At 42.3% G+C, this 17,222-nt stretch overlaps 1 protein-coding gene across 1 annotated transcript in view; it reads right to left on the bottom strand.

The window, feature by feature from the left end:
• Positions 1-17,222, bottom strand: part of LOC133419796 (uncharacterized) — a 57,783-nt gene that overhangs the window by 32,090 nt on the left and 8,471 nt on the right. The window contains exons 6-12 of the mRNA XM_061709216.1: positions 12,513-12,779; positions 12,087-12,377; positions 11,424-11,558; positions 8,438-8,519; positions 4,743-4,916; positions 3,398-3,571; positions 1,664-1,837 (exon numbers count right to left, since the gene is read on the bottom strand). Of these exons, the coding sequence (XP_061565200.1) occupies positions 1,664-1,837; positions 3,398-3,571; positions 4,743-4,916; positions 8,438-8,519; positions 11,424-11,558; positions 12,087-12,377; positions 12,513-12,779 (1,297 nt within the window). The remainder of the gene's footprint in view (positions 1-1,663; positions 1,838-3,397; positions 3,572-4,742; positions 4,917-8,437; positions 8,520-11,423; positions 11,559-12,086; positions 12,378-12,512; positions 12,780-17,222) is intronic.

Here is a 17,222-nt window from a genome sequence, read left to right as displayed (position 1 = left end):
TCAGATTCCCCGTTAAAGCCGCGGTGATGCGCGCTGCTCCAGCTTACTTTCTGGTTCCCAAAGCGCGGTCCGTCCGACTAAATTGTCAAGGTTCCCAGCCGCTTTGGGAGCAGGGATTTCTGGGGTACGTCCCAGGCTGGACCAGCTTCACCCTCCGAGATTTTCATCGAAATCTGTCGGTTTGATCACCGGTAACGGGCGATGCGCCCCGGAGCCATGCTGGGCGCCCGGCGTGGCTCCGTTCCCGGCGTGGCAGCGTTCAGGATCCGCCGGGCAGATCCGGCTGAAATAGTGCATAAATGTTATTTATATACAACTCATATTTTATTTTTTTAACAATAAAGTTGCCATTTGTGAAAATTCAGTGTTGTAATTATTTACAGGCTCGGGCTGCTCTGGCGGAGCGAGGTTTATGCTCCTCCCCTGCTACACGTCATTCAGGGAGCCAATCAGCACAGAGCCTCATTATCATACCCCCCCCTTCCCTTAGAATGGAGCACATAAATGGCGCTTTTGCATTAGGATCACTTTAGCTCGGTTCTACCCGTTTTGCGCTTTCGCACTAGGGCTGAGACGGGTAGAGCCGCTCCAAACCGATACTTTTTTCTGTAACCATTTCAGTGAGGTTCTGAAAGCGGGCTGAGAAGGGACTATTTCTGACGTCACCACCTCCTCGCCACCGATTGGTCGGGGGGCGGGGACGTCACCACCCTCCGCGCCTCTGATTGGTCGGGGGGCGGGGCCGTCAAACGTTTGAATCAGGAAGCGGGAGTCATAATACATCCATGGAGTCAGCGCGAGGGGACTCGCGGCTCGCGGCGATTTTATTATACAGCGCAAAACGTCTGTTTGGTGATCCAACTCTGAGGTGCAGATGTTCATAAACCTGGTGGCTGTCGAGAAAAAATTAAAAAAGGGATGTAGACGGGCTGTTTTACTCTCAGCCGCTCCCGGCTCCAGCTGATTCATCAGCGCCGTCATGAACAAAGCGGTTGCGCAATCGAGTACGTCACAGCAGCTTCACCCCAACCTGCCCGCTTCTCCCCTGGCAGTGCGAAAACACATGTGTGGTACCGTGTAAAGCCGCGCCGAGCCGTGCCGGGCTGAGCCGATACTAGTGGAAAAGTGCCAAAAAAGAGGTTAGAAGCGGTAAAACTAGTGACAGGGCCCACAGGCTGGATTTCTGATTTATGTAGAAAAAACAAGCTTTAGATTGTTTTTAAGACATTCAAGGCCCGTTTAAAATATACATTAAATGCCATAATAGGTCACCTTTAAGACTGTTCCTGCGGGAGGGTCAGGGTTGGCGTAGAGATACGCACATTTTTCGGTTAGTTTTTTTCTTTTTAAATCCCAACCTTTGCGTAGAAGGTGGCTTGCGCATCTTTCAAGCCCTGTTTTGTGCGCAAGCAAACTTTATAAATGAGGCCCCTGAACAGGTTTTTCAACCGGTTTGAACAACCAGCCATCCCTCCCCCCACTCAACCAGCCCTGCTGCAACTTCCCCCGGCTGGAGCCCCTGCTGCTCCAAGGACTCACACCTCAAACCCCCTCCCTGCTACTCCCCCTCCACAACCCCCCAGCCCACTCCCTACTCCACCAAACCCACCAACCCCCCTCCCTGCAGCCCCTCTGAACACACAACTAAAACATGGTGTCTGACCTCAGAGTCTCCAGTCTGCAGTCTGGACTCTCCAGAAATCCACACAGATGTTTCACTCCTGAATCCTGCAGGTTGTTGTTACTTAGATCCAGAAGTTTCAGATGGGAGGGGTTGGACTTCAGAGCTGAGACCAGAGAAGAACAGCTGATCTCTGACAACCTGCATAACACGAAACTGAATAAAGAATAAAAGATACATTACAATTCAGCATAATCTTCATCATTTTACATGCTCCATACAGATGACAATTATTTGTTGCACCTTATGTCTTGATATCACCTGGATGAAATGATCTTAACAGACATATTAAGGAATAATATTAAAAACACAGAAAAATATGTTTTTCCATGTTGAGTTTTATATTTAGTAAACTTGTATTTGTTGAAATGAAATTTAATGGTAATCGAAGGAAACCAACGTTGATTTGACTGATTTCAGCCACAGCAAGAAGTTATTTAGTAAATGAACTCTATAGCTCATATATTGGACGACTACACATTCAGTCTGTCAGACTCTCTCAGTTTATTAACAGCGTCTGTGTCATGATTTGCGGTTTGTTGAGGACCCAAACGCAGGAGAGCACGAGGCAGGAGTTCACCAAAAGCAGGATATATTCAGGAACCCAAACCAATAGCTCTGCTGAGAAGGGTAAACAAAACAGGAGCAAAAAATCTTGACAGGACTCACGGAGGGAAGAAACAGTACGGACCAGCAAGGAGCAGGGAAAAGACAAGACTAGATATACACAGGGGATAACGAGACACAGGTGCAGACAATCAGGGCAGATGGGAAACAGGAGGGACAGAACTGTAACTCAAACTGGGGGAAGTGTAAACCCTGACAGTCTGGATGACATCTTTGATCGTATTAGCTGTGAAGTTAAAGGAGCCGTCTGTAAGAAATGGCCAAAACTGGTACTGCAGTCACTTTCAAAATACTGTTGAGCGGCGTGTACCCTCCCCCTCCTCCCCCCGACCAGAGGTTGCCAGGTAGGCTGCAGAATGCAGCAGGAACGTAGGGTGCCATGGCTGCGATAATTAGAGCCGAGCTTGGCAACCCGGATGCCGAAACAATACTGACTTTGTGATTGGGAGATAGGTGGAGGGTGGAGCTTCAGAAACAATACTGACTTGGTGATTGGGAGATAGGTGGAGGGTGGAGCTTCAGACACAATACTGACTTTGTGATTGGGAGATAGGTGGAGGGTGGAGCTTCAGAAACAATACTGACTTGGTGATTGGGAGATAGGTGGAGGGTGGAGCTTCAGGCCAAAACAAAAAATGACAACATAAACATCAGTTGAGGGCTGCAACTCCTCTTTTTAAACTGGAATATCCTGGCTTGAGTGCGGTTGTCAGTGACATAAGTATTTGAAATGAACAGGATTTTTAAATGTCTGTTGACATATCGGGGTCATTTTATGATTCGTTTTATTATTGCTCTTACATACAGCTCCTTTAATGAATGTTTCTGAAGATGTTTTATTCCAGACAGCTCTGCTTCTTCATTTGTTCCCGTCTGTCACATTCAAATGTTTAGTTTTATGTAATAAATCAGAAGAGGAGCTTTAAGAAGAAACAAACTGTTAGTGGACTAAAGCAGTGAAGAAGAACTTAGAGCAGTAAGATGGTCAGTGTGGATCAGTAGAAGATCAGCCTGATGTCTGCAGTTTAGGGTCAACACAACTTTCACATCATATTCATCTGAACACACAACTAAAACATGGTGTTTGACCTCAGAGTCTCCAGTCTGCAGTCTGGACTCTCCAGAAATCCACACAGATGTTCCACTCCTGAATCCTGAAGGTTGTTGTCACTCAGGTCCAGATGTTTCAGATGGGAGGGGTTGGACTTCAGAGCTGAGACCAGAGAAGAACAGCTGATCTCTGACAAACTGCACTTCTCCAATCTGAATAAAAAAACAAGGAAATAAAAATCTAATCAGATATGTTTTTCTTTACATCAGTTCAGCTGACATGAAGACATGCGGTTTCTGATGAAGACATTACAACATTTAGTTCGATTTACCAGCCACAGACTGGATGTTACCTCATTTATTCATCATCTCATATTTCATCTGCTTTGTCATCAATGAACTTATGTTGATCAATTTTAATGCTTTGTCAGCAGTTTATGAAAATTGTCCCGTCCTTCCTGAAAATCCAGTGAACAGCCCGGCTAAGGTGTATACATTTAAAAATTCGATATAGGTCGAATTAAAACAACAATTCCACTTTCTGTTCTTTTGCATGTAAACATACTGACTGAGTTCTGGTCAAAAGTTCTGGTCAAAAGCTTCATATTAATAATCAATGACAGATCAATGTTTTCATTAGTTAAATGTCATCAGATCAACAGGATATTCTGGTTCAGTTTTACAGTTCAAACACCAACATTTTATTGATATCATCTCAACACGCAGCTCACTACCGTTTTCCATCCAGAGTCAGTGATTTACTAAAGCAGGTTTTCATCTGGTCAAACATGTTGGTGATTAATGACTGAAGACACTGAGCTCCAAGTGTTGGTTTTCATCACCTCCCTGTATGAAACTCAGGGGAAGAAAACACAGCAGAAAGGAGCAAAGATATGTGTGATCAGGGAGGAGATGACCCGTCATGAAGCTGACATGTAAAGGTCACATACAGCAGCTTCCACCTCTGGATGAAGTTCTCTGGAGTTTCAGGAAGGGAGGGGGGCAGCTGATCCAGCTGATCCAGCTGTTGAAACTACTGATGGAAGATCTCACAGAAGCCCAGAAAAGTCTGTTAGACAATCACATTTGAGCTGATTCATCTTCATGTCTGATCTAAACTGGTTTTTCTTCCTGTTTACAACCTGAGAGAGTTGGAATAAAAAAACTAACAAAAACATAAAAAATAAAATAAAGTGATTTTTCTGAGGGGTTTTAAATGAATTCTTCAGATGTTTAGCCAGAATATTTTAAAAAGAAACTAAATATGAGAAATTTTTAATGTTCAATTTTTTATTTTTTTTTTAATGTTTGTGATTAAAATTATTTTGTTACATCTTTGGAGGATTAAAACTGGATGAATCTAGAAACATCTCCATGAACTGACCTCAGAGTCTCCAGTGTACATTTTGGACTCTTCAGTCCATCAGACAGAAGCTTCACTCCTGAATCCTCCAGGTGGTTCTGACTCAGGTCCAGTTCTGTCATATGGGAGGGGTTGGACTTCAAAGCGGATGCAATAACTTTATATTGAGTCTTTGAGAGTTTACAACCAACAAACCTGTGATAAGAGAAAATATGATTTCAGTTCTAATAAAATCTGTTATAAACAAACTGATGACAACACGGTGACGCAGCACAGTGGTTTGGTGGTTAGCACTGTTGCCTCACAGCAAGAAGGTTCCCGGTTCGACTCCCAGGCCCAGCAGGACCTTTCTGTGTGGAGTTTGCATATTCTCCCTGTGCTTGCGTGGGTTTCCTCCGGGTACTCCGGTTTCCTCCCACAGTCCAAAAACATGCATAGTAGGTTAATTGGTGATTCTAAATTGCCCGTAGGTGTGAGTGTGAGTGTGTCTGGTTGTTTGTGGGGACTGCGGGTGGAAACTAGCATTTCTGCTAAACCCGGTGTATTTACACTGCTTAATATAGTGTTCATTAATATGCATTGTCCCGTCTAAATAAACTTTGAAATAAACTTTGAAACAAAACAGACAGATGTCTCATCTGCGGGCATCTGCAGATGAAGGGAACATGGCGTTACATTCAGGCTCCAATAATGTCTACGGTCTGTCAGTCATCTGATCCCCCAGTCACAATGAAAACATCTGATTTAGGAAAAGAAAACTCTTCAACTTTCAATACTGATAAAAAAAAACAAAAACACGCATTATATCATTTCTGGCAGTCGACGGCACCACATTGCAGCACCACATAGCAGCTTGCAAAAAAGTTTACTTTTTGTATTACCCTGTTCTAATCCCACTTAGGAGAAGGGGATATTTTTTTAGCCTTTTATTTGCCTCCATATGAGGTTAGACATAATTACATGGAAAATTAACTGACCAATGCACTTCTTGTACAATGTTTTTGATGCATATGGTCCATTGTTTTGTTTTTTGTGATTATTGAGCTGCTTAAGAAAAACAAGGAATCTTAAGTTAGTCTTTACAAGCGTAAAGTTGGGGACTACATTGTGTTTGTATTTCTGAAAGAATGTTACATTCAGCTCAAAAGCTTTTTTTGTGGAAAGTTGAACAAACATTGGCATAAAGCAAGCATATTTGCCCTTTCTCATGTTGTTAACAGTATGAAAAACAGTAAAACAGTATAAAATAGTATAAAAATACCTTAAAGCAGCACAACGTAACTTTCAGCTTTTCTGAGTTTAGCGGCATCTTTTGGACAAAAGCGGTAGTGCTTTACCAGAAAGAACACTACGTTTCCCATGAGCACCAGCGCGTACTGCCGGAAAACTCCTGTCCCGTCGCGTGCATTTGTTTTGATAGAAGACGGGATGCTTTTCTGTTTCACCAAGTGAACAGACGGAATGCAAAAAAAAAGATGTTAAACTGCTGGAAAGGAACTGGAATTTACCGGGATACCTTAAACAAGGAAGCCAGGGAGCGGTATATGGAGAAAATAATGATTATTAACGGTCTGGATCCATATGAAATACCTACTGAAGACCCATGTGTTTCAATACATTTGTATAATAGTACAACATACAGTACATGTTTTGTATCCCTCTTACTTCTCTTTTCTTTTTTTTGACCGCTATATTATGGTGAAGAGGCTCCGAGGCGTGATTATTTTTGTTTTCCTCGTGAGATTATTTTTTTCCTCTGCAGCTACAAATAATAGTTAATATTTTTTCCTCAACAAACTAGTTTTATCTGAAGATTGGGGTTAATTGCACCGCAGAGAGCTGGCCAGCAACTGCGTTTAGCTGGAGAAGTGGGGAATAAAACCCGTGTTTTGATCCGACACCGGTCTGTGTGAGTGTTTGTGGTTTAAGGCTGTTTATGGTTCTGCGTTAAATCGACGCAGAGCCTACGGCGTAGGGTATGCGGCGACACGCACCGTACGTTGCGCGTCGCCACGTACCCTACGCCGTAGGTGTGCGTCGATTTAACGCAGAACCATAATTCAGGCTTTACTGTGTGGAAGCCGGTGTTTGGTCGTTACAGCCGCGATCCAAAGCGAGCCGACGATTCTTTCACTCTTTTACTTTGTTATGTCAGGTACTCGGTCTCCGTGGTTCTGCCTCCGAGCAGGAAACCGTTGAAAAGTTAAACCATTAGCGATCTTTTCCCCACGTCTGTTGTGTGGAGCTGCTGCAGCCATAACGCAGCAACAGGTTCTGAGGAGCTCTGAGCTCCACGCCCCGCCCATTTTCGTCTCGACTGCGAATCGGGAAGGAGGGGGAAGTGACGTATGCCGTAAAGCAGTCAAAGTCGTAACGATTTGTAGTTTTTTAGTGTGGCAGGGTTCCTACCATGCTCCTCAAAGTTACATAGTGCCAGTGAAGGCGATACAGACCCCTCAGACCATGACAGAGGTGTCATTAAACCTGTTGGAAGTTGATGTACCATCACAATGACTCTGGAAATATGATATTAAGGTGGAAAAGTTACGTAGTGTCGCTTTAAGGTAATTTAGAACAGCAAAAAATGTGTGAATAAATGTGCGATTAATCGCGTATATAATATATATATATTTATTAGGGGTGGGACGATATGGGTAACTCACGATTCAATACTGTGGCAATGTGTGTCAAGGTTTGACATTCCCCCCAGCTTTCAGTTTTTGTTTTGCCCCGCCTGTGTCAAATCTGCCCTGATTGTGTCTGCACCTGTGTCTCGTTGTGTCTCGTTATCCCCTGTGTATATCTGGTCTTGTAATTCCCTTGTTCCCTGTCGGACCGTACTGTTTTGTTCCTCATGTTTCCTGCCACGTTCTTCCTCCTCAAGTTTTTGATCCCCGTTTAGTTTGTTTTGATCCTGCCTAGCAGCGCTTTGTTTTTACCTTTGTTGGAATAAATCCTGTTTTTTGACGACTCCTGCCCTAGACGTGACAATATGTGGCCCACGATAACGATAATATCACGATAGACGATATCTACAATATTTGATATATTGTAAGAAATTTCATCAACGATATATCACAATATATGTGACTGAAAAAGAAAAAATACCCATAAAAAGGAAAATGTCTGTAGTTATGCATTTATTCAATGCCAAAACTTCATACAATGTACAAAGAAAGTGCATTTGTATAGAGCCTCACTGCATCCGAGGCTTGTAAATGTAAACACTGTACAGCTGGACAAATTAAAGTGCATGAACAATAGTGCGGTGACAACCACGTAAATCCATTATGTGTATTGTAATAAAATATCGATATTTGCCGTCCGTTTATCGATTATTTTTCCCCACCACTAATATACTAATATACACACACACACACACACACACACACACACACACACACACACACACACACACACACACACACACACACACACACACACACACACACACACACACACACACACACACACACACACACACACACACACCTAAGTGCCTAACTTGTCAAAGAGAAGCCTCACATAACTTTGGGGCCTTTACTACACAAGTATTTGAAATATGAACCTCTGGTTGAGTTGACTTGAGGTGACTTAGAATAAACAAACACATCTGACTATAAAAGTTCTCATTTTGACGACAAAAAACAATATTAAAGGACCTCAACTGTTAATCCACACAAACTGAGTGTGTTATTGATCAAATCTGGACTCACCGAACTTCTCTGCGCTCCGGTCTCTGTCGAACCCCTTCTGTATAGTCCTGCTCCTCCATTCCCAACTGAACCAGAACCTCCTCTGAAAATATAAATCAACAATAACAATAAAAACAAAAACACTAATGAAACTGACCCGGAAAATGTATAATAATATGACTGTTGTGACGTATTAAACTAAAGTGTGTCCTGTAATTAACATCAGAAGTGTCTTCAATCTTTAATAAGTCAGTCTCAATGTTTATAGGGTTAAAAGTGCTGACTGACAAACCCCACAGCCTCAATTCCCCCTGAACTGCTGTCTGAAAAGTCCTGCAATAACTTCGCTGCCTTTTTCACAAACAAAATATTACAGATAAAACAAGCAATGTGCAGCTCCAGCTCAGGAATGATAACACTCTGGCCTTCCCGTCTAGTAAAGCTGGGACAGTTCAGCATCTTAGATTATACAACCCTAACGGAAACAGTTTCAAAATTAAAGCCCACAACATGCTGTCTTGATATTCTGCCTTCAAACTTTTTTAAAACAGTTTTTAACTGCATAGCTCCGGATGTATTGCAGATAATAAATACTTCTCTTCAAACAGGCCAGTTTCCCAGGCCTTGAAAACTGCAGTAATAAAACCTCTTCTAAAAAAATCAAATCTGGATGCTACAACACTTAGTAACTATAGGCCAATATCAAATCTGCCATTTTTGGGGAAAATCATTGAAAAGGTTGTTTTCCAGCAAATCCATGCTTTTATGATGCAAAACAACCTTTTTAACGCATTTCAGTATCGATTTCGGCCACACCACAGCACTGAGACTGTACTCATTAAAGTCTTAAATGATATTCATCTGAATAATGATGCAGGCAAATCCTCTGTTCTGGTATTATTGGATCTGAGTGCTGCATTTGACACAGTTGATCATAACATTCTTCTCAGCAGACTGGAAAAGTGGGTGGGACTTACCGGCACTGTGCTTAAATGGTTTAAATCTTACTTGGAAGATAGGGCCTTTTTTGTGTCAATTGGGAACCATGAGTCTAAGAGAACCAAGATCACATGTGGGGTTCCTCAAGGGTCCATTCTCAGACCGATTCTATTCAACATCTATATGTTACCCCTAGTTCAGATTATGGAACATCATAACATTTCCTACCATACTTATGCCGATGACACACAGCTCTATATTTCAGTGTCACCACATGACTACAGTCCCCTACTCTCATTGAGTAACTGTATTCACCAAATCAATGAGTGGATGTGCCAGAGTTTTCTCCAGCTAAATGCAGAAAAGACAGAGGTGATCATTTTTGGCCCTAAAAATGAAAGGGAAAAGATCAGCACTCACCTTGGCTCCATGTCATTTACAGCTACAAATCAAGCCAGAAATCTGGGTGTAATTATTGACTCAGACCTGAACTTCAACAGATCTAAAGTTTATCACTAAATCTGCCTATTACCACCTGAAAAACATTGCTAGAATTAAGGGGATTCTGTCTAAACAAGACATGGAAAAACATATTCATGCATTAATTTTCAGTAGCTTGGATTATTGCAATGGCATCTTTACAGGCCTTAACAAGAAATCTATCAGGCAGCTGCAGCTGATCCAGAACGCTGCCAGAGTCCTTACAAACACCAGGAAACTGGACCACATTACACCGGTCATGTCACTGTCAGCTCCTTCAAATCAGGCCTAAAAACATTACTGTTTACTCAAGCGTACTCCTAAATTAAATACTTACCTGCTGTACTCTACTGCCCTTATTTTTAAGAGCTTGTGCTTTTCTTATCATCTTATTCATAATTTTATTCAATCTTATTTGTTATTTACTGTCTAATTATGTCTTGCCACTTTTAATGTCAATGTAAAGCACTTTGAATTACCTTGTGTTGAATTGTGCTATATAAATAAACTTGCCTTGACTTGCCTTGCTGTTTGGTGTCATGGTGTTCAAACACTGAACATGGAGCAGACATTTCATATATATACTGTATATTCACACTCGCAGAAATCCATATGTATGATTAAGTCAAAGCCAAATGTATTGATCTTGACGATGTCCCGTCTTCTCGCAGCAGATTGATGGCACAGATTCGAATCGTTTCAGAATTGCAACCACAAAAACGAAAACACATACTGAGGAAGACGGTTCAGAAACAGAGATGGTTTTAGAAAAGATGATTGAGAAAAGAAAAGTGGGACTGAAAAAATGATTGTATCCTTGTCAGAGATTTTAATTTTCTTGCTATTATTTTCAGATTTTGAGTTTGATTCATGTTATCTGGCGTTGAGTTGACAACCGAAGTGATGAGGAGGGACCGTGCGTTTCCTCATTTCTTTCATGAGGGTAGATCAACTCACTTGGTGCAGCTGTACTGCCCCCGTTTTATTGGAGTATGAATTTAATTCTGGCTTCACATTACACATCGCTCCTTTAACAAAAGCAAGAAAGTACGAGCGCGACCAACCTAACGACATCACTAACAAACATCTGGAACTTATTGCTCTGGACAACAAGCCTTTTACAGCTGTTACAAATGTTGGGTTTTACAGATCTGTGAACTACATTGAGCCTCACAACACAATTCCCAGTTGGTGTTTCCAGATGTGGCGTTACCTGCAAGTTATCATCTGTAATAACATAGATGGACTCCCGGTTTTTGAAATTATCACTTTCAATAAGTTACTGCAATACTGTGTGGATCACAGGAAGCCCACTAACTTGTTATGAATTATTAGTAATGGAGACTATTTGTGCTCTTTAAGATTAAAAATAAATACAGCTGACATGGTGAGAGTATCTCAATTCTACTATGTCAGATTTAATGTCAGTATCAAGTATTGCAGCAGAAGCTTAGCTAGATATATCAATACTAGTATCAACCGTCTGAAAAAACTTCATTCAAAATACCAGCATATAAGATATCAGCAAATATTCAATATCCTGCATCCTTCGTATTTACACAGACAAATTATGAAACAATATCTTTACCTTCTTCTATTTTTTTCCTCCTTCTCCTTTCTTTCCACCTTTTCCTGTATTTGTGTAGCTTGTAACCGACAACTCCAGAAACCAAGACCACCAGCAGGACAACCATCACCACTCCTACAATAACTCCAGTCCAGTCTGCAACAGAAAAACACAACAAAAATTTAAATGACAGTTTCTGTGTTTTTGATGTCAGTGATTTGAACCCGAGTCTCAACAGATCACGGCACACATGAACTTTTACAACTCTCTGTTACTGTTTGTAGGTGCAGTTTCTTAAATCTGTTTTATTGATTTATGACCAGTTCTTGAGCTAAAGTCAGTGACACAGGAGTTCTTTGAAGGTTTCCACTCTTTACTAAAACAAATAATTCAGAATAATTTAGCAACATTAAAAGTCTCCATCTATAGCAGGAGATGGATGCAGTTGTGTGACGTCCCGGTCAAAGACTGTTGCTCTGACGATCTACGTCACCAACAACTTACTGCTGCAGCAGACTGATGTCATGCAGATGTTCATACAATCAGTTCAACTTTTGACATGAACATAACCAAACAGGCAGTACTCTTTTCTTTTAAATATTCAAATTAAACATTAGACATGACCAAAACTAAACTCTTAATAAATTATTTTCATTCTGGCTCTAACACTTTTAACCATCTTACCTTTTGGTATGTGAAGAAAGGTGTATTTCACGTATGTTTCCTCTTCATCACTGAGTTCACATTTGTATGTTCCTGTCTGATCTGAAGATAAATGTTTCAGAGTGAGACTTCCTGTCTCTGATACAGTCATCACGTGCTGTTTCCACCTCTCTGAAGTTATGTAGTGGCCTTCATCTCCGCTCTGTGTCAGGATGATCTCTTTGTGGTTAAATGTCCAGGTGAGATACCTTATTGGATAATTGGCGGTTGAGCAGGGGATTTTTCTTTCAATGTTTGATGCACTTATAACAGCTGAAATGACAGTAAAGTTGACATGGAATGATGGAAACCCAAAACACCTCAAACTGAAAAGAAAACTAAACATCAGTTGTAAAGGTCTACGTGGCACTGAGAGCCACCACATAAAAATTTAAATGTAATTTCTACCTGGTCGAAGCAAAGTGGATCTCCTGCTGTTTGCTGGAGTGCTGACGGTGCAGATGTAGTCCAGGTCAGTGTCTCTGTCTGAAAGTATCAGAGAGCTGCTGATGCTGTAAAGCTGCTGTTCAGTCTGCTGGACTGTTGGTGGGTTCTGCAGGTTCATGCTGGATGGAGGATTGGTGGTCCAGGTGAGTCCAGGTTCAGGATAGATCCCCTCTGAGCTGCAGGTGATTTCATTTTGTACCTGTTCAATGTTGATGTGCTGGACTGGAGCTGGAGGACAAATATGCAGTTGTTAATGTTGTTCATGTCACTGAACGCCTGTTTACTTCACGCGCTTCAATCTCAGTTGCAAACGGACTTTTCTGGTCATTCTTTCAAAGTTAAGGTCAAATGTATTTATATTAAAAACAACCAAGGTTTACCAAACTGCTTTTACAGCTAAAATAAAACAATATCCTGTAAATAATCCACATCAAAGTACATCAGTCAAAACACGACTAAAGACAAGAGGTCTAAAACTCAACTTGAATTTAATGCCAGTGAGTAGAAATATGTTTTCAGTAGAGATTTAAATGCAACAACAGTTTGAGTTGTTCTAATTCACAAAAAGGGAAAATGTTGCAGGAAATGGGACCATCTACCAAAGAGACCCAGTCGCCTCTGAGTCTGGCTCTGGGAACTGCAAGGACCATCTGATTGGATGTTGCGCCCTGAGATATAAAGATGAAAACAGTACCAGTGCATTTAAAACCTTAAAAACTAGCAATAAAATCTCAAAATCTCTTCTAAAATGGACAGGAAGTCAGTGGAGGGATGTCAGAACCTGAGTAATATACTCACATTTTCTGGTTCCAGTTTAGAGCTGAGCCGCAGCGTTCTGGATTTACTGAAACTGAAGGATTAACTGATCTAAACCAGCATACAGGAATTACATCCATCCAGAAGTGTAGCTTTAAAAGCATGTATGACTCTTCCAACATCATTATAAACATAAATATGGTTTCACTCGTAACTGGAAGAAGCGAATTTCAAGACTGACACAGTCACATGCATCCCATCACTTCACTGCTGAGGTCTGCAGTAACGTGGACTTTGTTCTGGTCTGTAGCGCTAAAGAAAGAGTAGAGTCACAAGGCAGGACTGTGTGCATGATGAGAGAGGTCTGCAGAACTGTTCCCGGCCCGTTTCCTGACCCTACACAGATTTCTGGTTCTACTAACAGGAAGCTGTGGAGTGTCAGAGGTGCACACCAGTGTATTGTGGGCTAGAATTGTCTCTCCTAAGGAGATCTGTACGAAAGCAGACCGTCGTGTTCAACGGGAGACGCGCCGCTCCAGGGCGCGCAAGGAGACGCTTTTGTTGTCACTTACCTGGAGAGCGCTGGAGGCCGGTGAGACCATGCTTATTTACTTGTTTTCTTCTTTTTGGGCATGGTACTACGTGAAGATCTGTACTTTCTGTTGTGTTTCGAGTCATTTTCGGAGCATGATTGGAGGACTGGTGCGTGTTTGACTTGATATTTTGGTATTTTGGACTGCTGGGGACATTTGGGGGGGTTGCATTTGTCATTGGATGACTTTGTTTCAGAATCAGAATCAGAATCATAAAAGGGTTTAAGGGACACAGATTTTCCACTGCCAATCCAGGAAGCAGGAACACACGGAGACACACGTCAAGCACTGGAAATCTGCAACAAAAAACCACAAACAAAGCACGAACAAAGCACGAAACCGGCACGGAGCCATCCAAAACACGAACAGCAATCGACCTAAATCTTGAGATCTGATCGCAGTCTGAGCTAAGCTATCGCTACCGCTACCTAAACCCAAAAACTAGAGAGCCAGCATGCAGGTGAACAAGCCAGTGTGTATGTCTATGTGTGTGTGTGTGTATGTATATGATCATGCATGTGTGTGTGTGTGTGTGTGTGTGTGTGTGTGTGTGTGTGTGTGTGTGTGTGTGTGTGTGTGTGTGTGTGTGTGTGTGTGTATGCATGTGACTAAATGACTATATGTGTGTATGTGTGTGTGTGTGTGTGTGTGTGTGTGTGTGTGTGTGTGTGTGTGTAATAAACCAAACAAAGCTCCACCTGAAGTGTATCTATAGTGGGGGAGGGGGGGGAGCAACCCCGCCACCCGCGAGACCAGAGGCCGACAAGGAAGAGCCCGGAACCCAGGCCACCGGCAACCCCACAGAGGGGAGAAGTAGGAGGGAGGCAACCCACCGCCTGCGAGGCCCCCCCCCCCCCCCCGGCGGCGGCCGAGGGGGCCCGCGGGCGGGGCCCCCACGGCGCGGAAAGAAGCAGCCAGGGATCCCGCGGCGGCGGACCGCGACCCAGGCAATCCCCGGCCACCCGGTCCGGGCCGGACACGCGGCCAGGAGGCCCTCACCCTTCAGGCCAATGACCCCCACCCGGGAGGGGGCCAGCCTGCCCGGAGAGACAGAGCCACCCCGGCCGCCGACGCGGGCAGGCGCACCCGTCCCCCACGAAAGTGGCCCTCCAAGACCAGAGGGGCGCCCCGCCGTAGAGGCAGCGGGGGGGACCGGAGACGGGCCCGGAGAGAGGGAACCCCCCAACAAGGCGACACCCGCGCAGGCCCGACAACGGAGGGCCCCAGACCCAGGCATCCCATTCATTCATCCATTCACCTATCCGATACCTATACTAATAATAATATAATATACTATACATAATAATAATAATAATACTAATAATAATACTAATAATAATAATAATAATAACCATCTTTGTATAATATAATATTGATAAATTATTAAGTTTTTGATGTCCTGCCAATGGAGGCTCAAATCCTCCATGGCAGGACCCTTCCATACCGCATTCTCACCGACACAGACATACAATCACGCACCGTTTCACGCACTTGAGTACTGTACTTAAGTACATATCCAGAGGATTTGTACTTTACTTGAGTATTAGATTTCTTTGGTACTTATTACTCTTACTTGAATACATTTCCAAGACAAATATTTTTACTTTTACTCGAGTAAATTTCTAGGAAGGCTGAAAAGTACTCGTTACTTTCAGGTCTGCTCTTTTTTCTTCTTCCCTAAAATCCTATTGGACACAAGCTGTTTTTGTCAAAGGAGGAGACCTATCACAGTGCACGCTCTCAGACAGACATGGGGAGACAGTTTGTTATGCTCTATATTGCTATATTGTACTGGTACATGTCCTTCCTGTAAAGGTAAGTGACTTCAACATTGAGTTATTGAAAGCAGAGATGTCGTTTTTTGTAAAGCAGTGGTCTTTGAGGGGGATCCAGACGTAGTTGGATGGTGCAGGTTCATTTGGTTTCAGTTCATGATTGTTAATAAACTCTGCATCATCTGCTGTCCTCTTATGATCCCATTAATTTGATTTGTTTTTGGTGTTTCTGCAGGTTTTATATAACATTGTGGTTCTAAAAGCAGCACATCAGTGCAGCTGGTTTCAAAGAGTTAATTCTCAGAAACAAGAGTTAAAAGATCCTTAAATTAATTTAGAAAAAATATAGCAATTTACTGAAGAAATTTACTCTTACTCTTACTTTTACTTAAAGTAAATTTAAAAGCATTTACTTTTGGATACTTAAGTACCTTTAAAAGCAAGTACTTTTCTACTCTTACTCGAGTAATATTTTGACTGAGCTACTTTTACTTGTAACGAGGTAAATTTTGACCAGTAGTATTTGTACTCTTACTCAAGTACTGGGGTCGAGTACTCTGTCCACCTCTGATCACACCTGTGATGTTGACGGCATTTCCCTCTCCATACTCAGCATTGTCTGTGATAATATAGTGGACTTTCTTCAAACCCCAACTGACAGTCCAGCTGATCCCTTGGATTTTCAGATGTGTGAACTTGTGTGAACTGAAGTGGCCGACGCCAAGCAGAACACTTGTTAGCTCGTTATTATCATTAATATAGAGGCAGGTAACACCAAAAGGTGAATAATTGAGTTGTCATAGCAGCAACCACAATGAAGCAACTAGTTAAAGTAGCAAATTAAGAAGAAAAAAAATTGTTATAACTGATATTTACATAAAAACAGACTATTTACACAAGAATATATAGTATTATAAACTTATGAATCCACTATCAGGAGGTAAGGCAGCTCATGGTTGAGGTAGCAGTTACATCGATTATATTAACATTAATATTTGTATTATGTCAGATATAATACAGAGCATGTAGTGCAGACATGTTTCCAGGTTCAGAAACAAAAGTGATGGTGCGCAGTTGTGGTCACAGTCCACTTCATGTCTTTGCCCTCCCTCTCTATCTTGCTCTCTCTCTCACACAAACTCTTACAACTTATTAAATCACTCGCTACACTTATCAGCATGCAGATCAATATGAGATGATGTATATGTCTGTATGAAACTGATTGTGTCATTTGTATGTGTGAGGGTTTATTACGAGGAAGAGGAACCCTAAGAGAGAGGAGGATGATGGCTAAGCTGTCATCCATGATGGAGAAGGACTCCCACCCCATGAAGGACACCATCAGAGCGCTGCAGAGCTCTTTTAGCGACAGGCTCCTTCACCCTAAGTGTGTGAAGGAGCTACAGAAGGTCCTTCCTCCCTGCAGCTGTGAGACTACACAACCAGCACTGCCCACAGTAGACCACATACAACCTGACAATAAATGTACATACTGGAAATAATGTGCAATATCATTCACTGCAAACGTGCAATTATGTAAATATCCA

Source organism: Cololabis saira, chromosome 19 (genome assembly GCF_033807715.1).
Source record: "Cololabis saira isolate AMF1-May2022 chromosome 19, fColSai1.1, whole genome shotgun sequence".
Taxonomy (NCBI): Eukaryota; Metazoa; Chordata; class Actinopteri; order Beloniformes; family Belonidae; genus Cololabis; species Cololabis saira.
Note: the sequence above shows the minus strand (reverse complement) of the source record. Positions and strands in the feature narration are given on the sequence as shown.